Source organism: Pantherophis guttatus, chromosome 4, assembly GCF_059756535.1.
Source record: "Pantherophis guttatus breed Tessera chromosome 4, ASM5975653v1, whole genome shotgun sequence".
NCBI lineage: Eukaryota > Metazoa > Chordata > Lepidosauria > Squamata > Colubridae > Pantherophis > Pantherophis guttatus.
The window spans coordinates 35,159,189-35,184,582 of NC_142066.1; the positions used below are offsets into that span (position 1 = coordinate 35,159,189).

General features: G+C 41.4%; 1 protein-coding gene across 3 annotated transcripts; it reads right to left on the reverse strand.

The window, feature by feature from the left end:
- Nucleotides 1-276: 276 nt before the first annotated feature.
- On the reverse strand, nucleotides 277-23,486 carry ZNF219 (zinc finger protein 219). Of its 3 annotated transcripts, none has more exons than XM_034423047.3 (6): nucleotides 23,286-23,486; nucleotides 13,362-13,462; nucleotides 9,766-11,131; nucleotides 3,864-3,983; nucleotides 1,972-2,768; nucleotides 277-1,331 (listed from the first exon to the last, which is right to left on the reverse strand). In XM_034423047.3, exons 2-6 carry the CDS (start codon nucleotides 13,365-13,367, stop codon nucleotides 1,221-1,223), a joined length of 2,400 nt encoding a protein of 799 aa, XP_034278938.2. In that variant the 5' UTR covers nucleotides 13,368-13,462; nucleotides 23,286-23,486; the 3' UTR covers nucleotides 277-1,220. The 3 variants fall into 3 exon arrangements, with proteins under 3 accessions (XP_034278938.2, XP_034278937.2, XP_087748061.1); XM_034423046.3 differs by lacking the exon at nucleotides 23,286-23,486 and adding an exon at nucleotides 22,720-22,915; XM_087891935.1 differs by lacking the exons at nucleotides 277-1,331; nucleotides 23,286-23,486 and adding an exon at nucleotides 22,720-22,915 and having other exon boundaries at nucleotides 1,825-2,768.
- Between the last annotated feature and the right edge of the window lie 1,908 nt (nucleotides 23,487-25,394).

The window sequence follows — 25,394 nt, forward strand, 5'->3', positions numbered from 1 at the left end:
TAAAAAAAATGGCAAAGGAAAGGATCAGCAACTCAAATAGAAAGAGGAGGCAGCTAAAATAAGCACAAGTGGAAGGTCAGTTGTGCTAGCTTCTTATGTTTATGGTTCTCAGGGAATTCGATTTAATCCTTCAAGGAAGGAAAGGGAAAGGCATTTTTAAGAAACAAAGATTTGAGATCTCATAGCACAATCTGTGCCACAGATTGTGCCTCTCATAGCACAATCTGTGGCTGCTCAAGACATTGCTTTAAAATGCAGACCCATACAAGCTATAAATAATTTTTCAATGTAATTTTTATTTCCAGTTTCAAATTTTCTACAAGAAAACAATAAAAAAATAGAAAACTCTAGAAGTTGTCAAGTACCCTGATGTGCCAGGTCACTACAGAAACACAGCTCTGTTGCTGGGTCGCTACGGAGATAAGATACTGGCATCAGGTACCTTGCTACGGGAACATGAGAGGCTGAAACACCTGGATTTGATGAGACAAAGCCGCATACCAGGTGCTTGAAATCCCCTTGGGCCAAGAATGGTTGGTGAAGCCTGTCCTGTCTCTAGGAGATATGGCAGGGTAATGGGGACAGGGCTCCTGGGTTATGAATAATTGGAGAATAGAGAATTTGGACAAGCTCAGCTTCTCCCACCACATGAACACTATGGTGAGAAAAGATACAAGTGCAGAAATGCTCCCCTTAAAAAAAGAAAAGAAAAACTTCCAAGAACTACTACAGGAGTCTTGTCCCCATGAAGCCCAGCAACCCTCCACATCCCAACAGTAGGATTCCCCAAGGGGCCAGGTCCTCAGACAGTGGCACCTAAAAGAAGCAGCATCAAGCTCAGAACTGAGGAGAAAACAAGGGGTTGAATTCTAATACACCCCAGTGATAATCACCTCCAAACCCTGTTTGACTAAATAGAACTGCTACAGCAGCCCTTTCAAATATCCAGTGCATGGAGAGGAGACAGGAACACCAGTACCAGCAGCATATCCTTTAAATGTGTCTTCTTCGTGTTGACGGGGAGTTTCTGCAGGGTGTTCATTGGAGTATTTTCTTTTGCAATTGGGAGCCCCCAGCAAACAGCTTTCTTGATCGTGCAGAGGATTATAATCCCATTCAGTCGAACTGCAATTTTCCCCATCAACTCTTGGCATGAATGCCATGCTTTCCCTGGCCCTTAACCAGTGCTCCACTGCAGCTACAGCTTTTACCTTCCAGGGTCAGTACTTGGTTGTGTTGTAGTTTTGTCTTTTTTTTCCTCCTGGAGTTCTTGTGCTGTTATTTAGCTGCTTGGCAGGTAATCCCTGTATCTTGCTATGTTTGTCTTGCTGCTGTTAAAAATAGAGAGAATTATGTCAAAAAATAGTTGATAACTCTACTACGTCTTACTCCAAAATCTCTTGCAGATGGATGCATGACCCTGTCGTATGTGAGGTGACCACTCACAAGCTGTCTCTGCAAAACTACACTACACATGTAAACAGGTCTGAAACTGCTTTCACTGCCTTTCAGAATTGCTTTTTCTTGAGGCAGACATTGGTCCATCTAGCCTCTTACTGCCTGTTCTAGGAGGTAGCCTCCAGTCAAGATCACAGGCAGGGACTTTTCCCAGCCCTGATACTTTTTTATTTTGAAGATAGAAAGGAAATATTGAATATGGAACTGCATGCAAAGCATGTGTTCTACCACTATGCTATGGGCTCTGCAAAGCCCCTGCCTATGAACTTTGGGAAATGTAGCTCTTTATGCATTATTATTATGAATTATGGTTTTGTCACACAGTCAGCCAGATTTTTAGACTGGGTTTGGCATTTTTATCTGCCTATCAAGTCCTTCTCAAAGATCTGGAATTATTATTATCCAATAGATAGAACAGAGCTACAATTCCCAGGTCCCTTGGTTGAGAGTCATCATGACAGCTAAACAGATTCGGAACTGGTTTATATATGCAGAGTAGACTCAGGCCTGTACCGGCTCCAGCTGTAATTCCATGAGGCCTTGGCCTGTCTTTGAAGCCTCCTGATGTGGTCCTTTTGGGGCCAGTGGGCCAGACAATTCCTTCTCAGGCTTTGGCTCCTCAGAGTCTTGTGATAGGTTCTCCCATTCTTGCTGATTCAGTGCAGCTTCAGAAGAAAGGCTGGCAATTATTGCTCCCTCAGAACTTGATTTCCCCTGAGGCACTATGAGACGGCGAGAGTCTTCCTGATCTTCGGAGGACCAGAAACTCTGTGTCTTGGAAATTTCCCCCTTTGGGCTTGGGGATTCTGGTTCTTTCAGCTCAACCATTTCTTCCTCCAACATCAACTGGGCTTTAGGAGCTGTGTGAGAGCAGCGACGGGTACGAGCTTTCCTGCTGTGATGGACTTGAAGGTGTAACTCCATAAGCTCAGGAGCTGAGGTGGCAAAGGGGCAAAACTGGCAACGGTGGAGTGCTCCTCCTGCCAGGGCTGGACGTAGAGAAAGATCCAATGGCTGGAAATCAGCCTTCCCGTTTAGCAGTGACTTGCGACGGGATTGGCGGGATCGAGCTGCCCCCACGCCACCTAGAGGAAGGAAGGACCCATGGCTCTTGGTGAGCGGTGTAGGGGGAAAGGCAGGGACTGCAGTAGGGGCCAGGGGCATGTGGCACTGTTCCATTGTTGCTACAGCTGCTGCAGCAGCTGCAGCAGCATTCTTTTGCTCCCGGTGGTGGCGCTGCAGGTGATATTTGAGCGAGCCAGACTGAGTGCCAGCATAGTCACAGTGAGGGCACTTGTATGGGCGCTCACCTATAGGGAAAAAAAGGGGAAAAATTAATTGGCGCAGCAATGATGTATAACTATTTTTCTTTGGTGTGATTTTTTTTTCCCTGGTTGGTTTCAACATATGGCAAGTGATTCCATTTAGGTGTCTGACTGATTCAGTTTTCCAAGTCCATGAAACAGGAATAAAAATGTCACATTTTTTACCATGAACAAAACCAGCTTTCTGTATTACAGCTTTCGGAGAGTGAATATCTTCTCTGTAATATTTTATGGAAGAAATCTTGCAATAAACCCTCTCTGTGCAATTAATGAGCAAAGGAAAGAAAAACAATCCATAGTGTGGTGTGCGTATATATGTGTGCATGTATAGGTGTGTGTGTCTTGTTCAAAGTAGAGCATCATACTTGGGAATTATCTTTTCTCTTTATAACAGTCTGTGAGGTAGGAAAGGGGGAGAATGAAATACTGCCTTAAAAGTACCTAAAGAGATTAAAAGGGACCCTGACATAAGACAAGTGAGGACTGCAGAAAGACTTAAACATCTTTACAGAAGTTCTCTTGCAAAACCTTTACTAGAATAAACAAGAATATTTTAATAGTATACATTTCAGTTGGGCTAATGCATAGTGACTTCCGTCTGGGTAATGCTCAGTGTGAAGAGGTCTACGAACAAGGCAGCTTAACTTGCTGTCAGCATTTTTCATTTGCTTGCCATTGCCTCTGGGCCCTGTAGATACAACCATTGAGAAGGAAAGTACTTAAAAAACTACTGCTTTTGGGCCTCATTTTTATCACTGCATACATGCACAGAGAGAGCGCAAATAAACTTGCAACACTGTGAAGAATCTTAGAGCAGGAATTCAGCAATTGCAGTCCTTGAAGACAACTCTGGTTATGTACCATGCTAATGGAAGGAAGGGTGTTGTTAACCCAACTTGGACACTGAAATTTGTGGTTTAAATGGTCTTCCTGTAATATACCTTCAAGAGGATCGTTTTCAATACAGCATCATTTAGATTGGAAGAGATGATTTAATGTGAAAGATTAAGTTGTAAGCAAATGAACCTTACCACCTATTTCCATACTTACTTACCCCATGTGGCCGCTCCTGACTCTTACCTGTGTGGACACGGAGGTGAACTTTGAGATGGTGGGAAGATCTGAAGGACTTTCCACAGAATGGACAATCTTTCCCAGTGCTTCGTCGGGATCCATCCAAGCGTGACTGATTCTGTATTTCTGCAAAAGGCAAAGTGAAGACAAAGAGATTTTTTTAAATATGAGCTGAAGATTGCTTGATGGTTCTTATTTCTTTTTAATATTTTCATATTTATATTGCTTGCTAGAACCAGATTCTTTTTCAAAAAGATTTAGAAGCACAAATGCTATCAGTGTCTCATTTCACTTCTCTAGCAAAGCCAGCTTCTTTTAGATCAGAGTTCCCCAACCTTTCCAGCTTTTTTTTTTTTTTTTTTAATTTGATTTATATGCCGCCCTTCTCCGAAGACTCAGGGCGGCTTACAATGTGCTCAGCAATAGCCTTCATCCTTTTGTATATTTATACAAAGTCAGCTTATTGCCCCCACAAACTGGGTCCTCATTTCACCTACCTTAGAAAGGATGGAAGGCTGAGTCAACCTTGAGCCTTGGCGAGATTCGAACCCTGCAGTAATTGCAGGCAGCTGGTCTTAAGCAGCTTAATAACAGGGTGCCTTAAACCCTTGTACTACCAAGGCTCTTGGTATCTTTGCAGATTGGGGAGGGGGGAATGGTTCCATAAGACTGGTGGGCAAGCATGTGTGCCTGTCACTCACACAAATGGAGAGTGCACACACATAGTTGCCTGCTACTTGCGCAAGCGGAGGATGCAGGCGCTCGCCCGCCGCTTCTGTGGCCTGGTTCCAAACAGCTCATGGACTGGTAGTGGGCCACAGCCCGGGGGTTGGGGACCTCTATTTTAGACCACTCTAGATTTAGATTTATATCTAAAATGATTGAACTATTTGTATAAAGAATTATACCCAGTGTATTTAATAACAGCTTATATTGTTCTAAGTTTCCAATAAGGAAGATTGAAATAAAATTGAAATTGAAATAAAATACCCTATTAGTAAGAATCTGCCTTCAGCAAGATGACTGTCATTTAGGAAAAGAAAATGGGATGCAATAAGATGGGAACACTTTCTAGAGGCAGAAATACAGGAAGGAAAAATGTAAAAATGAGATGTTGGCAATGTTGAGGACATCTGAAGTTCTTTGAATTTGTCTGTCACATTTGGTCGCATTTTAAGTCTTTTTCTCTATTTTTTATTGTTATATGAACAAACTTTAAAATAAAATAAATAAATAAATGTCCAACCCTAACCCTAATTGTAAGAGTTTATATTCCCCTACAACTTCTGGGTAGTACTGATTTCATTTGGGGGGGGGGATTTTTTTCTTTTTTTCACACCTGTACAATTCAGAACCAGAAAAGGGGATGGTGAGAGGAGAGAAAGTAAATTCTTGTCGCAAGATGGAATCATCTGACAATCTTAAAAGCTCTTTTTGTTTTTCCTTCCTCGCAAAGATGGAAGGGAGAATGAAGTGGTCCTTCCTGGTCATTCCAATCACTATTCTTAAGTATTGTGAAGATGTTTCCTTCTCTCTTCTGTGTAGAATGAAAGATACTATGGTAGCTAAAAAATATAGGAAATAATCCTAAAGGAGTTTGTGAATTTAGAGATCATAATGTCCCAAGTCATTCCAGAGTGGTGAACATTACAGAAAATTTTGAGATTATGTTATGCCTAGCTTTGCAAAATAACTATCAAGCTTTGCAAAAGTAATTGATCTCTTTAGGGGTTTCTGAATCTTTACAGATCTTGTGAATGTTATAGCAGCTATATAGAACGGAAATTTGATTTTAAAAAATGCTGAGTTTCCCTTACGTTTAGTCTAACTTCTAACAAAGTTAGACATCTTTTTATTTTATTTTATTCAGCTACCATATTGGAGGGCAAAAGGTGACATATAAAAATTAAATGCACTATAAAATATGCTGTCAAAGAAACCCCCCAAAAATAAACACGTTGTAAAATTGAAAACATACAAAAAAACCCACAAAAATTGAAAACATTGCTAAGCAATTTCATTAAATGTACTGGGCCTAAGTCTTGCTGAAAGAATATTGAAAATGTAATCCCCCCCTCAGATTCAGTAACTAGTTGCAGGTCCACTACCTGACTTAATTGTTTAATTTAATCATATCATTATGTAGGATTTCTGGCCATTCCAAGATAGCAAACTGCTTCAACTCAGTAATATTTTGTGGTTTTCTAGCAACAAATGCTCATTTCTGATCCTGCCACAACATTTCTATGCAATTTAGGGCTGAACATAGGGACCCCGTTTTTACCCTGTGCTTTTCTGATCATGGAGTCATGAATTCTTATATTGAACCAACATAAGTTAGGCCTACTAGTAGATCCTTAGATATTGTTCTGGGGTTGTATGTGACTTCGTTGACAATGTTAAGTTGAACTTGGGAGTGATTTGACAGATAATTCTAAGAAAGCCTCACTATTCACTACTTTTTCCCTTTCAAGACATTTTTTAAATGGTTCTATAACTTTTTCAGACTAAAGAATAATAATTCATTTATTTATTTTGAAGGAACCTAATATGACTCTAAATCTGGGTAGTGGGAACTTCAATATAATGAGGGGAACCAAAGTTTGTGCGATTGTTATGGAACCAGGCTGACAGCTCAAAATGTTCAAAGAAATGCTGGTCCTACTTATCCCAGTTCATAAAACACGGAAAGGGACGTTATTTTCCATACTGGCAGATCCCACCTTAGATGTTTTTATTTATAAAATAAATGAAACACCACCAAACCTCACTGTTATCTGTTTTCTTGAAGTTCCTGTACATATTACAATATTATTTATTTAATTTATATACCGCCCTACTCCCGAAGGACTATAAAATAGAAGGATAATAAAAAAAAATTAAATAATATTACAATATGAGTTCTGTTCAACATTCAATAGTAAAGATATGCAAATACTCAGAAAAGCCTAACAGGGCAATTACATTTTCACCCCTGGCAACCAGCTTGGGAATGAGCAAATCTCCTTCTGCAGCTTCATCCAGCAGCAGAGATAAAAAAAATTCAAAAAAATCTGGCAAAATGTTTTAATGTGCTTTATACTGGTCTTGAAGTAAAGATGAAATGCATGTATAATAGAGACAGACGAGGGAGAAAATATTGCCCTGCATTATTGCATTAATGTTTTGTTAAAGACAGCCTTGGGTGGAAAGAATAGAGTTTACCTGGCTATCTCAAAGCCTAATTCTTAATTATTATGTCTAGTGTGATAAATTCCAGCTCTTGCCACCTGAGGGCATAACATATCCACCATACAAAATGACATAGCCAAATTCTCTTGTGTAACCTGATGTGATTCCAACCATATAGGTGTTTTTTTTTTTTTCAAAGAGGCAAATAGTATGAAAATTAGTCCATCTCTACATCACAGATTTAATGTCGTTTAATAACAAATTATTTTTCATCAAGGAGACTCAGAACTGTTTAACCAAACTTCTTATAGCTAGGAAGCAAAAGCAATAACGTCACAGCAGTAATGTGTTGAAGAACAGGGAAAAGCATTGGAAGAGGCAATTTGAGAAGTGCATCAGGGCAATTGAAATATATCTTCCACCTGCGGAAGAGGGGTATTTTATTTCCATGGCACATGTATTACCTGGTACATCCCATCAAACCAGTTTGGCATGCATGGAGCATGGGAATCCAAATTTTGCTTGCCCAGAGATGTTTACAAGTTGGCATTGTCAGGAACAAATGACATCATCTTGTTCAGAGTTCAAAGAAGTAAAGATTCTGCTCGGTGTTGCTCTCAACTGAAACATTGAGGATTTTTACACTAAGAGTGGGAGGAGATTTCACTCCCCCCAAAAATATTCTATGCCAAAACACACATTCTGTTTTTCTTTGCAGTAATTTGGAAGGCATAGAAAATGGCTGCTTCCAGCTGACTCTTGATCATGCAGTGTATGGGATGAGTAATCAGGAGAGCAGCTGGTTGGGTCAGCCACATTATGCAAACATGTCTAATATCTTTATTTTTTGATGTATTGTTTGGGAAGGAAGGGTTCTGGAACAAAGATTTTGTAACATTTAAAACACAAATCAGTTTAGATCTACAAGCACATGTGCCTTACAAAGCAGGCGGTTTTGCCATTCTGATCATTTTTGATAAACATTTCCAAAGTGATTTTCCACCAGTCTGAGACTGGAAACACACAAATAATGTTGATTCAGTTTTTAGTAATATAAGTAGCATGCGAAAGTTTATGCATGCCTGGTCAAATTGCTTATTTCAATAATTTCCTTAGTGAACAGATAGAAGATGATACAACTTCTACATGGAACAAAAGTTATGCAAATTTGAACTCATGCTTATTAGTTATGAGCAGTTGTTTAAGAATAACCAGCAATATTTTAGTTTCAAACAAAATTCATTGTTACTTTATTATCGTTGAATTGTTAAAGTTCCAAAAAGTGATTGATTTGTTAGGCTTGCAGTTACTCAAGTGAAGACAACTCCACAGGTAAGCAAATACTCTAACCCTTCTAACTTCTCAAATTGTAACTGTTTATTTTCAACAACCAACAGCTCTTCTAAGCAGCTGCCTGTTTGGAATATTTGAAAATGGAACATAATTTACTTATAAAGCAGAGGAAGGCTATAAAAATATTTGTGAACATTTCCAGCTAACAACTTTAATTTTGAGAAACACTATTAAGTAGTGAAAGTTACATGGATTACTGAAGTCAATAAGATCTAGCAGACCAAAAACAAAATCTTGGTTACAGTTGCATGAAAGCTAGTTAGATCTGCAAAAGAGCCTGCTGAAAAGTTTAGCTGACATTAGATCACGGTAGTTATCCATAGTACAGTGTTACTTATGTAATAATGATGTGCATGGGAATGTTATCAGAAGGAAATTTTTTCTCTGACCTCTTCACAAAAGACACAATTTAAAATAATAGAAGAAAACATTGACAAGCTTGAAATGTTTTGATAGAAAGTGCTTTGAACTAATGACCACATTCACAAGATACATTTGGGAGTAGGAAGATGAATCATTCTTGAAGAAAAACTTAACAATCCAATAAGAATGGATCTGGCTCTATTATATCTGGGCTTGTATGACAGCAGTTTATGGGTGGAATTAACTAAATATCCATATGTTGTCCAACCTTATGTTCTATAACTGAGAAAATTGAAGTTGAAAAATGTTCATATATTTCACTGTAATTATGACGTGAAAGAAGCTTCTGATCTATATCATCTATAAAATACTAACAGGAAATAAAGATAAAGGCTTTGTGGTCACAGTTCTCAAACAAGAATATTTTTGAAAATCTGAGGGAAAAGATCCCAAACATGTCACACTCTATCAGCCCTAAGAAAGAGGTAAAACACTTCCAAGAAAAGGAAGAGGTGGAGGGGAGGAGAATACAACGATGCTTCCCTGGCTTCACAAAATGTTTGTTATTTTTGTTAAAGAATTACAAAGTACAGGCTGAAGGGTATCCAGACTTTTGTACTAGTTTTCTTATTCTGAATCTGTAAACAGCTGCATGTAAACAGTAATTATGCATTCAAATTTGCAGCAAGATGGCCTGTTTAGGTTTATACCATGTAGAGCTTGTGTTCTGTTCAGAAGCTTGTCAGCTTCTGTTTGCTTGGGGATTCACTAAAGCATATAATTTCACTAGATGCCTAGATTCATGCATGCAACTATAGGACTGGGGTTTTTTTAAGAAAAAACACCACAAATTGTCTTCCAAAATTCAAAGCAGACTTAATTCTATTAATTGAAACTTCAATTCTGGCCATGCAGCCCCAGGCCACTGTCTGCCTCTCTGTGACCAAAGTCAGTCACCTCTACCCAGCTCATTCATTCCCATAAAATTGCTAAGTGTGATCTGGACTCCATCTGTACTTGCCTTTTTCCTTCTGGGTCAGCAGAGCTGAGCTGGTGTTGGCTGCAGCAGAAGCTCTCACATTTGTTGGAAGCCAGTGTCCACTGAGAAGGTGAGAACCCAGTGATTGTCCCTTGTTCCATTCTCTCTCACGGGATAGGTGGCTTTGCCGGTGCAAAGCCATCTGCTGGAATGTACCAAAGGTCCGGTTACAGTCTGGGCAGCGATGGGTCCCTCCTGAGTCTTCTCTCACAAGCTTGGACCCTACTACATAAGAACGTTCCCGCCATTGCTGACTACTCTCCACGGCACGAGCTGTGGCCTGCAGTCGTTCAGCACAGCTCGCGTCACTGTAACCCAGGAAAGTGCCCGTACTGGCTTTATCTGTCGGCCGTGGAGAGAGGAGAGATGGATACAGGGCCTCACAACCCACAAGTAAACTCTGTGCTGACCGTCCTGGTCCTGGTCCTCTTTGTTCACTCTGGAGGCCCAGCTTGCTGAGATGAACCTTCATGTGGTTTTTCAGGAACCATGGTTCCTTGAAGCCACGCCCACACACCTGGCACTTATGGTCAAAGGAGTCTTTGTGCTTCCGCATGTGACCCTTAAGGAACCAGGACTGGGTGAAGGCTTGACCACAGACCTGGCAGCGGAACTCCGTAGGGGTGGAGGCAGAGGACGAAGGGGTGGGTGTGGAAGCAGGAGGGGTGGGTGGAGCTGTAGTGGTGGGCACAGGGGCAGGAGGGGTGGGTGTCCAGGCTGCTGGGGCGTTATGAGCCTGTTGGTTGTGCCACTGAAGTTCTGACTCCTGTGTGGCAGCAAAAGAACACTGTCCACACTTGTACGGCTGATGGAGGATGCGAAGGTGGCGCTCACGTTCCCCTGCAGTGCGAAACTTGCCCTTGCAGAAAGAGCAGCGGAAGGTGGGTAGAGGTTGGGGTGGAACAGGAGCAGTCATTTCTTCTTCCTCCTCCTCCTCCTCCTTTTCCTCTTCTTGACCCCGCAGAAGTGCCCGCTCTTCCAATTCAAGCAGCAGGCGGCTCTGGTGACTGAGCCGGGTTTGGGCCTCAGGACAATGGGAGCGCAAATGAAGACGTAAGCTGGCACGCTGCCCTGCCTGGTGGCCACAGTAGGGACAAGTGAGTGGATAGGAGCTGGTGTGGATACGGGTGTGCAATGCCAGGATGCTGTTGAAGCGAAAACGCTTGCCACAGATAGGACACGGATAAGGGCGAGCCTCCCCTCCTGCCCCCACTGGCCCATTAGAGTAATGTTGTAAGTCCAGCTCCCCATTGAAAGCCATAATGTCAGCTTCATCACTGGAAGACGAGGAAGGAGAAGGAAGGGCAACACTGGCTGAGTTGGCAGAAGGCAATTGATAATCTGCACCCTGTAGGAAGAGGGAAAGAAGAAAGTTAAAACCTTTATACTGAATCCTTTCTTTTCCTAAGTCTGTTTTTCAATCAGTGATGTAGTATAACAGCTTGTTGGTACAGGAAAAGAAGAACAATATTAACTTCCTTGCAGAATGAGACAGGGCTCTGGATTTTCCTCAATGCAGTTTGCAAGCTGGTGGCTGGCATACAAAACAAATAGAAACCCTTCTGTCCTCAGCCAGCAACCTTTCACTCATTTTGCAAAGCAGAGGCTGAGAAAAAAGCAGCCAAATAACTTTCTTTCCTATGACTGGAAAGCAGCTTTGCTTTATTGTTAGGGGAAATAGGAAAATGGAGACTCCCAAGAGCAGGTGTCCCAATTTCCTTCTCTAAGAGTATTTTGGAAAATCAATCAGCACTTACAAATAAATCTGTGTGTCAACAAAACATGATTGAATTTGAGGAATTATATCCAGTGATAAGACAGTAAAACATAGTTGTGAACCAAAGAATGGGTAAGAATTTCAGACCGGTAAGTGGAACAAAAAGAAAGAGACAGATATAGAAAACTGAAATGCAAAATAAATTTAATGGGATTGTAAAATCTGCCTCAAAGGCAAACCTCAGGAATCGTTTTAGGCTTATAGTAAAATTAATATTAGAGAAATATTGTTAGGATTTCTTGCTCCTCCCTTTTAATTTCAATGAATTGAATAGATTGGAATTGTCCCATTACGGTCAACAGTTCTCTAGTGGAGATGGGACTTGTTATCTTGCTTATTACCTATGAAAATTACTATTTCTACAATACTATGTGCCATTCTGACCAGGGGTGGGTTCTAAATATTTTTACTACCGGTTCTGTGGATGTGGCTTATTTTGTGGGCGTGGCTTGATGGTCATGTGACAATAGGAGCCTGAGTGGTGTAGGAGGCTAATACCTCCTACTAAGGCAGCATTTAACATCCAGCTGCCTGCAATTACTGCGAGTTCAATTCTCACCAGGCTCAAGGTCAACTCAGCCTTCCATCCTTTCTAAGGTGGGTAAAATGAGGACCCGGTTTGTGGGGGCAATAAACTGACTTTGTATAAATATACAAAAGTATGAAGGCTATTGCTTAACGCATTGTAAGCCGCCCTGAGTCTCCGGAGAAGGGCGACATAAAAATAAATTTAAAAAAAATTTAAAAATTAAAAATTCTTTAGGATTTAGCAGAGGTACTGGTCTGTCAGGCTTTTAACTGCTTGCAGAGCTGTACCGATCTACTCATTTGTTTTTGGAGGTACTGGTCTACCGATTTATTTTTGCAGGCATCGGTCTACTCATTTGTTTTCTTTTAACACTGATCAGCTGTAGGGCGGCCCTTTGAAGCCCGGTGGCAAGAGTTTAAACAGTTTTTTTCCCTCTAGCCAATCAGCTGGGACTCAGGAGACAGCAATAGATTGGGGGTGGGGCCAAATAAAAGGTAAGAATAATGCAGGGGGGCATTATTAATAATGCGGGGGGGGCAGAACCGGTTTGGTGATGTCGTATTGTCACCGCTACCGGCTCGGCGGAACCAGGTCGAACCGGGAGGAACCCACCACTGATTCTGACCTCAACTAATGCTAAGAGTCCTATGTGTCAGGCATGAACAATCAAATCCATACATGAACAGTTCAATTAGCTATTTTATTGTTCATGCCTATAACATAGGAATCTTCTCAGATTGGTGGTTTGTATTTAGGCCAAGATACATAAGGTTCAATGGCATTCAAGAGTCAGACCTTTCCCTTTTGTGCCTACATAGAGCTTCCAGACTAATTCCTCACCAGTCTCTGACATGAGAAGCAGCTTGTGGCAGGCTAGTTGAAAAAAGCGTCTGTACTTGCTGGCTATGAATTGCAATGGCAATAATCTGTTAATCTGATTTTTCTTTGATGGTAATCTAGTTGTTAACCACTCTGGAAAGAAGAGTATCCATAAAAGAAAGATATAATAATTAAAATCAGTAATATATAAATACTTCCTCCATCTTGCCCCTATTAAAGTGTTTCTTTTTCCAGTTTCAATGGATTTTGAAATTCAGTATTTCACCAAAAGGGAGCTAAGAGAACTTGGACCATTGCCAAGTTAATTTCAGGTGAGCTTAGAATAACTTACTTTGATAATACTGTAGGGAGGAGACAAAAATCATTTCAGGAGTTCCCCATCCTGTTATATTTCCCCCCCACCCACCCCGTTTTATGACTCAAGCCACTCACCTCCATGGTGCTCCTGATCACATGCTTTAATCCTTGACTGGTGATGGAACAGCCAGTGAGAGCCAAGATGACATGTCACCCTTGTTAGGTAGACGCATCAGCTGCAACATAGAGGGTGGTGGAAGTCATGTAGATGAAATGTAAATATTTTATCAACAAAGGCTGAGGCTACTTTGAAATTAATAATGACTATGCTCATACTACAATATTATCAGTTCAAATTTGGCCTCTGTGTTGCTCAACCCAACCAACAGTGATATGTTCTGAAAACTATAATTATCAAAGCTTGGCTTAGAATGGTAAGCAGACTAAGCCAGTATTTGATAAGTATGAAATTTTCATCCACACATGCTCTCCCATAACTTAATTTGTTCTATAGTTAAACCTCAGATGTGTCTGGAATAGAACTAAATACTCATGAAATTATCCACAGTGTAATTTCTTTGCTGTTGGTACACAGTTGAGGGAGCCTTCACCTATCAGGCATAAGTCTTCCAGTAGAGTGCAAAGATTGTTTCCAGGTGGAACTGAGGTGCAGCGTGACTTTAAAAACCGAAGCACGGCTCTTGGAATATATCTCTTGGAAACCAGCTCCACTGGACTTCTTTCTCAAGCAACAAAGACATAAATGGAGGGCTAATAAATGATTTGAAAGCCTCTTCCCTAAACCATATGGTTTCAAGTGGTACTATTTCACATAATGGATGCCTGCCCCGCTTTTTTCTCCACTTTCCTCAACATCCCTTTTCCTTCTTTTTTAATTGTAAATTTGCAATCAGGGTCTGTTTTTTCAATGAATAAATAACATTCTGCCCTGATGTTCTCTAGAGACTGCAGAGAAAAATGAAAACATTTTAAATACCGATGTGACACAGCCTGACAATGTTTAGTTCACTGTTCTATAAAGCAAAATAATTGCTTTATAGAAAGCTGGCAAGAATTTTATCTGCAGTGGATCTTCGACCAATATTTCCTGAGTTGTCAAAGCAGGGGGAATTCAGCAGTAAGAAAACTGGAAGAAAGACAATCCAAATAAAATATTTTCCGATTGCAATTGGGAAATGTTTGTCCATTTGGAAGAAAATATTCCAGTCTTTGATTTCCACTTTCAATAACAATTTTATATTTGCTGTAGGCAAGTTAAAACCAGGCAGAAGTAGGAAGCAGATGTGAATAACAATGCAAGAGAAGCCGAGATGTCTTGCCTTTCATTATTCTCCATCTCATGCAAATATTAAGAAAATGTAAGAAAAAACAGTATCTCCAGTTCAATCTTAGTTGCTGTGATAATTTGTGACAACTTTTAATCAGATCCATCAAAACTGATCCCACTGAATCTTCCAAAGAAAAATGTGTGAGATGCAGATAAACATTTTAGTTGGGTTTGTCCTTTGAAGTGGAAAATCAACATTTCAGTTTATGATCATGAAACTCAAGTGACTACATTGGGCAAGTCACTATTTGCATTAGAGTTAAGGAAGCCTGTTGGAGAAAACTGGAGTACCACTCAGGACTCTATGTTAAGAGCTTTGATGTTACCAAATATTCCCCAGTGCTTCAAAGAATTTGTATGTGTAATATCCCATTGCTTTGTACAATTCAACAGAGCACACCACTACCCCAGTATTTTTGAGTAACAAAATACCCAGGTTTCCTGTGTTAATGCCAATAAAAGCAGGAGCCCACAAATTGGGAACTCAAAAAGGGGGATATAAACTGTGTTTATGACATCTGTAACTTGAGGGCCTTCCACTGAAGTAATATCCCTTCTGAATATTATTTGTTCTTGTTCCAGAAATATTCTAAAATATTATATGTAGGTGTGGTTTACAGTCCCTTCCTCCTCCTCTTAATGTTAGCTTACCTCAACAATACCAAGGAATGGTCACAAGCAAAACCATTAATAGCAGAATAAAATAATAAACAGTAGCTTTTATAAAAATATTGTTTTGGCTGTGAAAAATATTTAGACAAAGTTATGAGCAAGAAGGAAATAGGGCAGCTAAAGGAAGAGAAACAGTGAGCTGGCAAGGATGGGTCTATGGAAGAAAAAATAGGACATCTAGAACTAGAGATAAATCTAAGGAAACAGCAGATAAATTAGAAGATGGAGAATTGTTCAAGGGGAGAGAAGAAACTGAACCAGTGCTGCTGACCTGTGGGTCTCTTGCTAACTGCTTTCCACAAATCGAAGTTTGATCATATAAAAATAAATGTCAGGAAATTCTGGGCAAAGAGACATATATATGATACGCCCCAATATGTATCAAATGCAGGGAGGCTCTGATTGACATGGGGTGCTCCATCTCACCCCACTTCACCTCAGGCAAAGCTGTCATCTTTACAATTATATTCATCTGGATTTCAATCTCCAGATGTTGGCAAAAGATTTCTGGAATTCTTGTGGCCTCTACTTTTGTGACAAATACTCTAATTGTGGATGAAAGTGTTAGCTAGCCATGCTCCAGCAAAAATGCACTATGCATATCCAGTTTAAAATCCCAACTGGAGGGGGGGGAGGACCTATACAAGAAAATTAAGGTATTGAGGAAAATGGGTGTGGCAGACAAATTTCTTTATGTATAATTTTGTTATCTTCTTCCAATAAGCTGAAGAAAGCAGTCATGTGAAAAAGAAAGTACACCCTATTTGAGTTTTGTGGTTTTATGTATCAGGACATAGTAAAAATCAACTGATCCTTAGCAGTTCTTAAAAGTAGGTAAATAAACCTCAGATGAACAACACATGACATGTTACACCATGTCATCATTTGTTTTACAAAGACACTTTTTAATTCATATAAGCATGTTGGATTCAGAAATACTGCCTAGCTTAGAGTTGCCCAGTGAATTTTACTCAAATGAGTGTGAATTTCCATTAAGTTCATAGCAAATCTCGTCCAACACACTAATTATGCATATTAGCACATTGGCGTCACTTTTTTTTTGTTTTTAAGAGAAAGAAATGGTAGGAATCTCTAAGCATGAATTTTAGCTACAGCTCCAATCCTTGGGGATCCTTTAAGGAAGCCAAAACTATTAAAAAGTTATAAATCCTACTATATTTTCTAAGCCAAAACATTAAGAAGCATTCAAGAAAATTGCATATGGAATGATAACTATTCGTTACAATATATTATACTCCATTTCTTTTTTTTTTCTTGCATTTTTTCCACTTATTTTTAAGCACATTGTGTTTTTATAGTATTTCTTTATGGTTTATTGCTTTTATTTTTAAATTTTTTGTTGTTGTATTAAAAGCAATAAACATTATTTTAAGCAATAGATCCTGTAAAGGGTTCGATCTTAAAATGGCTATAGCTATAAAGCCAAATTTCAAAGAGGTCTGAATTCCAAGATCATTTATCATGCTAAGCCAGGATTTGTCTTAACCTGGCACTGATTATCAAATATAGTACCCTGTTTTCCCCAAAATAAGACATCCCTGATAATAAGCCCAATCGGGCTTTTGACCATATGGCAATAAGGCCAAGCTCTTATTTCAGGGTTCAAAAAAATATATGACAGGATCTTATTTTCGGGGAAACATGGTAGCTGGATTCCCCAAAAACAAATAATGCTAAACCATACGTCAGGAGTTTAATAAAACCTCTGTTATGTCAAGGGCTTTAGTAGGTTTTCCAGAACTTCCTGAGAGCTATACAATAAAAATGGGTGGGCTAAGACTGTTTTTTGCAAAGATTTCAGAAGTTAAACAGACAAAATGGATGTCTTAAACCCATGCAGAGGTCTATGACAGCTCGCCACAACCAACTTGCTGGAACCAATTCACCATGATCAACTCTCCATTGCCAATTCCCCACAGCTCACAACTCACTGTGGGACAACTCATCACAGAACAAGAGTTACATTAATATTGAAGAAGTAGCCAAACAGAATCACTAAAGAAAGGATGCCAAAGGAGGGACAAAATAAAATGTGAATGACAAAAATGAAAATATTTTTTTAATTATTTGAAATAATTAAATTGAATTAAATTGTCCTACAGCAAGTTGTCCATGGCAAATTGGCTGTGGTGAGTAGACCATGGTTGGTTGGTTATAGTGAGTTGTCCCATTCCGCATGCAGATATGTGTCGTTGTTCACTTTGGGCAATGCAAAAAGAGATTGTGATGTGCTGCATTCCACTCCCAAGCTACTTTTTTTTTTTTTGCATCTGTCTTAAAATATAGTTTATAAACTGCATAGTCTAAATCTACATACTATGCCAATACCAAACGAACTACATTAAGGTTTAATCTAATATGTGAATTGTCATACAAATTGAATTATGAGCCCAATTGAATTCACCTTTTCTAAGAATGCAGGAGAGAATGTCCACTATATTTAATAGGGTCCGTTTGTAGGCCTCGGAGCCAACATGAATTATTATTTTTTCAACCCCAATTTAATTAACCTGAAATTAAAATTACTTGGAGCATTAAGCACTGTGAGTTATGGCTAAAGGGCTAGCTGAAGTGGTAGATCTGAATGAAAGTTCTTATTTTGAATGTATGCCTTTACAATCTTGCACGTGGAAGGAAGGAATCTTCTGTGTGACATTTTACTCCTTATGAATCTCGTCTCAGAAAAGGTCTGTACAGTATGTGAAAGCTAACAATGAGAATGTAAACAGCAAGGTGAAATGAGGTAGTCTCTGCGTTCAGAGGATTTAGCAAGAGGAGAAACAGTTGGAGGGCAGAAATCTAAACTTACATTCATAGCAGGGTTGAGCATGAATGAATCAGAGCTGTGAACTCATGCTGTTATCATATGACATGCTTGCCCTGCCCCCAGATAGCAACAGACCTCACAGAAGAACTGAGGAAAATTATGAGAAATGATCTATCTAGAGGTTATATTCACTAGAGTAAGACAATACCTTCCACAGAACTGACATTTTATGTGCATGGCTGAGTGCCTCATGTTTCATTTTGTTTTGTTTTTCAACTTCCTGTGCTTACAGAACCATAGGATCAGAGAGGCTAGACTTAATCTAATTGTTTCAGCCTTACATCTGGGCAAAGCATATATTTTTCAGGAGAAGAACTGTCATGTCAATCCCAAGGCCTCAATTCAAGTGGTATACATTTTAGGTATTGTTTGAGCAATTAACTATTTTAGAATGATAGAAAGTTGACTATTTATGATGACTTGACTCATATACTGCATTAAATCAGATTCACTTGGTTGTGGTTGAATAAACTATAAACACCACACTATCATAAACCTTGGTTTTGAAACCAGAAGGGATGGATTACAGTATACAGTAAACCAAAACCAAACCACATTATGTTTTAACTATATTCTATGAATTCATTAGCACAAAAACAAATCTTCTTTCTATATGACATTTCTTGCTGTTTTTATTATGTACAGACTTTATCTGTGCCTTTAGAATTATAATCTAAAATAATTATATATATATTCCTCTGGACATACATTTACCCCTGATGGCACTGCATACTTACAATGCCCTTTGAAACATGTAAAATCAGCACAATTTTACATGTTTCAAAGGACAGTTTTACAGGAAATATAAGTAGTATTGTGAAGACCTTGTTAAGCAAACTCCACATTACAGATTTTCACCTCTTTCATAGCAAGATAACCATCAGGACTTCTCTCTTTCCCCAGAGAAATCATGGGAATTGTATTTAGAAAGAATCTTAAAATTTTAGAGAAATCTAGCTCTCCTCAGACCCACAGTTCTCGTAAGGAAGAAATTGTCATTTCAAATTATTTGCATTCATGCTGTACATATCTATTAATTTCTCCTAATTCTAGGAAAGCAAGACTTGAGTTTTCAATAAACTCTTGATAGATTGAAAGAGCAGAAAAATATTTGACAAAGACAAAAATGGGGGTCGGTGCATGGGTGGGTTTGACATTGTCTACATGCTATCCAAATTATCCCAGCAGCTCTGGATAATTTAATAGCAAATAGCATTTAGACTTACCGTACTTTTCGGACTATAATATGCACTTTCCCCTCCCTAAAAGTGGGTGGAAATGTCTGTGCGCCTTATACACGGAATGTTGTCGAAGCCCCACCTACCCACTGGCACCCATTCTTCAGCCATTTTTGGCCTCCACACATCACGTTTTCAGCCTCCACATGCCCCGTTTTAGATCAGTTCCAGGCTGTGAGGATCGCCACAGCACATCGCTGCCGATTGCTGCCTCCATGTGTCACATTTTTGGCCTCCATGCGGCACATTTTCAGCTGGTTCCAGGCGGCGGCAGCGATGCCCACTGCCTGGAACTGGCTGAAAATGCAACACGTGGAGGCCAAAAATGCGACATGCAGAGGCAGCGATCGGCAGCGATGTGCTGTGGTGATCCCCACAACTTGGAACAGGTCTAAAGTGGAGTGTGCATAGGCCGAAAACACGATGTGTGGAGGCTAAAAATGCGATGCTTGGAGGCTGAAAACGCAACACACAGGGGCGGCAATTGATAGCGATGTTCTGTGGTGATCCCGGCAGCCTGGGACAGGTCTAAAACGGAGTATGCGGAGGCTGAAAATGCAACATGTGGAGGCAGTGATGGGCTGTGGCAAAAACATGATGTGCGGAGGCCAAAAACGTGACACATGGAGGCAGCGATGGGCTGTGGCAATCTCTGCAGCCTGCAACAGCTGATTGGTGGTATTCCGGGAAGCCAATCCAACCGCTAATAAACTGCTTATGCTGAATCAGGCTGTGATAATGTGCTGAAGCTGACCAGGCTGTTTGCTGTAAGGACGCTAGCCAGATGAATACTGATGGATGCTGGTAGGCAGGCAGAATTTTTTTTCTTCTTTTCCTCCTCAAAAACTAATGTGTATCTTATACTCTGAAAAATACAGTATATATCACTTTACAGTGCTTTACAACCCTCTCCAAGTGGTTTACAGAGTCAGCATATTGCCCCCAACAATTTGGGTCCTCATTTTACCAACCTCGGAAGAATGGAAGGCTGAGTCAAACTTGAGCCTGGTGGGATTTGAACTAATAGCATATTCTTTGGAGTAAATCATACTTCTTCAGAGTTGGTGCCCTTCAAAATATTAAATTACTATAGCTTCCATTATCCTATCCTGCATGGCCATTGCAGATGAGATAAGATTATAGTCTAACCAAGTAGGCTATAATAGTCTAACCAAGTAGGCTATAATAGAGGAATAGAGGCTGTTAACTCAGGCAGATCTGTGACCACTTGTAGAGTTCAGAGTCCCCACTCATATGGAGCACCTTTGAATGAACCAAGACAGTAAATAAGAGTGTGGCACAATCTTACTCATATTTTTTTTACTTGTAGAGACAAAGCTTATTCTTTCAATATAATGATTTTACAATGACATCACAAACTTGTACAAACAAGCCCCTGGAGAAACAGGCTAAACAATGCATCAGGCTTCCAGGATGCACAGAAGCATTCCATAGGCAGTAGGGGCACTGCATAATTTCCTTTTCATTATTGTCAGAAGAATAGTTCTGTGCCATTTGAAAGCTTACAATCTTGAAATAAGTGCAATTTGAAAACTTATTTAACAAAAGGCACTCTTAGGAAAAGTTACTGTCTCAGAAAGAGGACGCTCCTATCCAAAGCTTAGTTTTTAATAAAATAGAGAGCAAGGCTCAAACGTGATTGAAAAACAATCCATTTTGGAAGATCTGTCCCAAAATCATAGAGTGGGAGCAGCTAGTTTTTGTTAGCAGGGAAGGGACAGAAAATTTACTTGTCCTTTACCTCATTTTTATTTTATTTATTGAAAAATTCAAGGATTATGCATTGAAGCTAAGCTCTGATTTAGGCACTATACATCAGATGTTATACTGCCACCCTTATTAAGGAATATCTGACTGCCTAAAATGGTGGCGTAGCTTGCTGCACAATTGCTCAAATCAAGCAGCAATGCTGGTGGTATTCACAGGCCTGGAGAAAAGATAGCTGATTCATTTTGGCATCATGCCATGCTGGGCCTATGACAGTAGTATCCTAATGACGAATGTGTTAAACACACACACACACACACACACACACACACACACAAACAAGGTCCTTTGGGCCCACTCAGTGCAAAGAAGGCAGATTGTCCTGTTTTGTTTGTACAAAACACAGGGAGGGAGTTAGTTTCTTAATGCAATGTAACTGTACCAAGGGGTGCTGAGGATAGAAAGTGCCAATTCATTTTTTTTCCTCCCGAATAGACAAGATGGCTACTTCTTAGAAAAAGGCAACTTAAGAGGGGGAAAAAAAACAGTGGCAATTTTCAAGAATCCCCACTCCCAAACTGGGAGGCTGGCTGCCAGGCCTCAAGCCAACTCCCGCCAACTTCCAAGCCATGAAGGAGTAAGGGGAGGAGGATATATGAATGGGAGCAACCAGTCTCCACACATCGCAGCCATGCCTTGGCCTGTGAGAGACAAGAGAGTGACTGTCCCAGCAAGACACAGATCTTCCTCCCCCCTTCCCACCCACACGCCCCAAACAAAGGGAGCAGCTGCCTCAGCAAATGCTCCAGTGCACATGGGGGGGGGATGGGAGGATGAGCCAAGGGAGCTGTTCCCAGTGACTAAGAGCTACTGATCTTCCTCCCACCCACCCTTCGACCCCACCCAACATAGTTTTCAATCTTTGAGAGCCTCAATTTAGCACTGGGTCATCAGACCACCGACCTTCCCACCTCTCTCCCTTTCCTTGCCTGTGCCCTAAAAAAGGCTCAAAACACTGTGGGACTGGGGAACAGAAACCCCCACCTCCAAAGTGTGCCTATTGGGGGGTGGGGGGTGGGGGGGTGCGCAGAGCCGAAGGGGAAGAGAACAGTCTTTAGGTGCAGCATCGGCCGTCCTGCGTTACGCTGCAAGCCACCTGCTCTTCTATCCCTTCTCCGGAATGCTTTCACCCCAAATATCTTCCGCGTCCCCCTATTTCCTTCTACTGATTTCCGCAGAAGGGATCACCCCACCCCACGGCAATTTTAGTCATAGTCACGTGGATGGGGGGCAAGACGAGGAGCGAGGGGGGGCGGGAAAGGGATATAGAAGAAAAAAAAAAAAAGAAAGAGAGAGATGGAGGAAATCGTCCGGGTCATTCGGGGATAAGGAAGCCCGAGGCCGAAACCAGGCGATTTCCGTGCGCCAAAGCGGTGCGCGCCGAGAGCGTGGCCCGGTGCGGTCCCGCGGCCGGCTGCCTCCCGCCCCCATAAGAGGAAAAGTGAAGCCCGGGCCGCGTTTCCTCTCCTACCATGCACCTGCTCTGGGTGCCGGGCGAAGGGTGGGGGGAGAAGAGACGAGCGGCCGGGCTGGCGGGTTTTCTGGGGAGGGGGCCGCACGGTGGGCGGGCGGACGACACGGCGCAGCGCAGCTACTCACCAAGGCGCACGGCGAGGCGGCGCGGAGGAGGGGGCGCTCCGGGGACCCGCCGCGTCGTCGGGGCTGGGCCGGGGCGAGCAGCCTCCCCGCCAATGGGGCTCCCCCCTCTCTCCTCCTCGCCGTCTCTCGCTCGCTCGCTCGCTCGCTCTCCCTTCCTTCCTCCCTCCCTCTCCCTCTCTCTCGCTCGCTCGCTCCCTTCCTCCCTCCCTTCCATTGTACGGAGCCGCAGGCAGCGGCGGCGATTTGCATTTCTGAGCCTTGCGCGGCGAGGGATCACCCGGCTCCATTGTGCGCTCCGGCTCGGCCGGGGCAGCCCTGCCTCGAGGGAGGGGGCAGCCCGGGTTGGAAAGGAGGGGGAACGAAGGAGAGAAACGTAGAAACACGGCCTGCTCTGCTCGGGTACCCGGGATTGGGTGTGGGGGGGGGGGGAGAGACACAAAAATATTTGTGCTAGGGAAGTAGGTACTTTACCCCGCTGCATCCAAAACCCTTCTGCCCAGCTTTGCCAGGGCGGCCCTAGGAGATACAGGAAAGACAGTGCTAGAGAATAGTAGATTGTCACTTACTTCGTTTGCCCCCCCTCCCCCGAGAGAAAATGCAGGATGGGTGGCACTACTCTGGCACAAGTTATTGTCTGCACTCCGATGAGGACCCGCGGAGGGACACAGCCAGTTCTGGGATGGTATTTCGTTCAGGAGGAGAAAAAAATAGCACCATCGTAAGCCAAGAACTCCCTGCCTCTGTTAGAGCCAAGCAAACAGTAGTGCAATTGAAGATTACAGAGCAGAGGATTGGAGAGGCAGGATCAGCCTGTCTCAGCCTGCTCAGTTGGGCCACGAAGGGGGGGGGGCAGAAGAGCTGGTAACTTGGCACAAGCAAGCATTGTCTGCTTTGTTGTACATTAGTGGAAAGAAATCAATACGAATTTTTGGGATGACGGGAGTGTCCCTGGCAGGAGGGAGGGGAGCAGAATGTTAGCCCAGCATAGTTAGGCAAAGACCGGCTTTGTTTTGCTGCGCCCTGACTGGAAGCACAGGCCGGGATTGGCATCACTAACTGGTACTTGACCACACAGTCATTTTCATATCCCAAAGCCTTCTTATCTTTTATGGTTGGTAGAGCTGAGACAGCATTGCTGGGACAAAGGGTGGGAGGCTGGATGGCTTCTGAAAAGCACAAGGAGGAACAGGAAGGCAAAATTCCACTCCAACATTGTATTCTGCCGTGGGCAGCAGCCAAGTTTGTGAGCAGCAACAGGTAGGTTGTGCTACCACTGAGTAAGAGTCAAGCCCTGTCTGCTTTGTTGCACCACACTGCTGACAAGCAGACCTGAATGGTCCTTCCAGGCATGTGGTCTGATGGAAGGGCCTCTCAGTGCTACTGCTCAGCCACTGAGGTCAGTCAAGGAAAAGGAACATTCTGGTTGCCAGGCAACCACAAGTCAGGTTTTATCTACCTCTTATGTAGCTCTCTAAAGAATGGGAAAGTGAGCACACCAGCCAAATATCTAAGTCAGGAAAACAGATGGGAAAGAGGCCAAATCAGCTTGGCATTTTGTTCCTCCTAAAGGGGGAGGGGGGGCTATTCAGGGCAAGTAAATGGATAAATGACACTGTGAGCTGAAAAACCCTGCTTTGCTAAGGGAGGTGGGTAAAAGATTTAATAAAACTGTGCAGGTACAGCTATATACATGAACAATGTACTGTATTTGTAACTCAGAAGTCCGACTGATTTCAACAGGATTTCTGTCAAATGAGTACCTAATTACAGCCTTGTAAAACTATCCACTATTTATAAATAAAAGCTGGCTGAAATTTCTCCATTAGAGAACCCTCCAAGTGAAAGAAAAGTCTAAAGGATGATACAGTTGATATAATAAAAGCCACATATAAAAACAAAACTACCCAAATCTAAGAACAAACTAAATTAACCTGGCTGTTTATATTCCATTTAAAATTGATAGAGAATCAAGATAATGTGAAGAAAATGCTAAATTGACTTTGATCAGAGAAAAGATATTATCTATGTTTCTTGTTGACTAAAAATCTCTTACAGACTTTTACATGAAGTAGAAAAAAATGAACTTATGATTTTGATTAGACCAGATAGATATAGAAAGAAGAGAGTTATGTAGTGTAAAAGGGAAATTTATAGTTATAGCTGCAGTAAATAAGATTGGAAGCTATTTGTGTGAAGAAAAAATACAGTACTGTAGCGTTTAGAGCTGAAGAACATAAATTATTGTTTCAGCATGCTTTTCTAAGAAGTATAATCTTGTTAGGCAACTCTGATGGAATATCAGCGCTCTGTTTAGTACTTACAATGCCTTGAGTTTATCATAGGTAATAACTAAATCACTTCAAATTAAAATGTGCATGATATCCCCATATTTTACTTTTCCCATGAAAATTGGGCCTGAAAATGCTGAACATTCCATTCCAATTCTGATTTTTCTAAACCGCAGAATTAAAACCATTCCCCATCTTTACAGCCCGCAAAGCAATCACAATCTCCATCAAATGAGTCCCCATCTTCTCTCATTTGTTGCTCAGTATGTAGTACTGAAATACAACATAAAATTTGAAACTAGTATATGTGTGAAGTGTAGCTGCCACAAAAATCTGGGCTAAATACACACTAATGACTGGATGTTAAAAGATTTTTTACTCCCAACA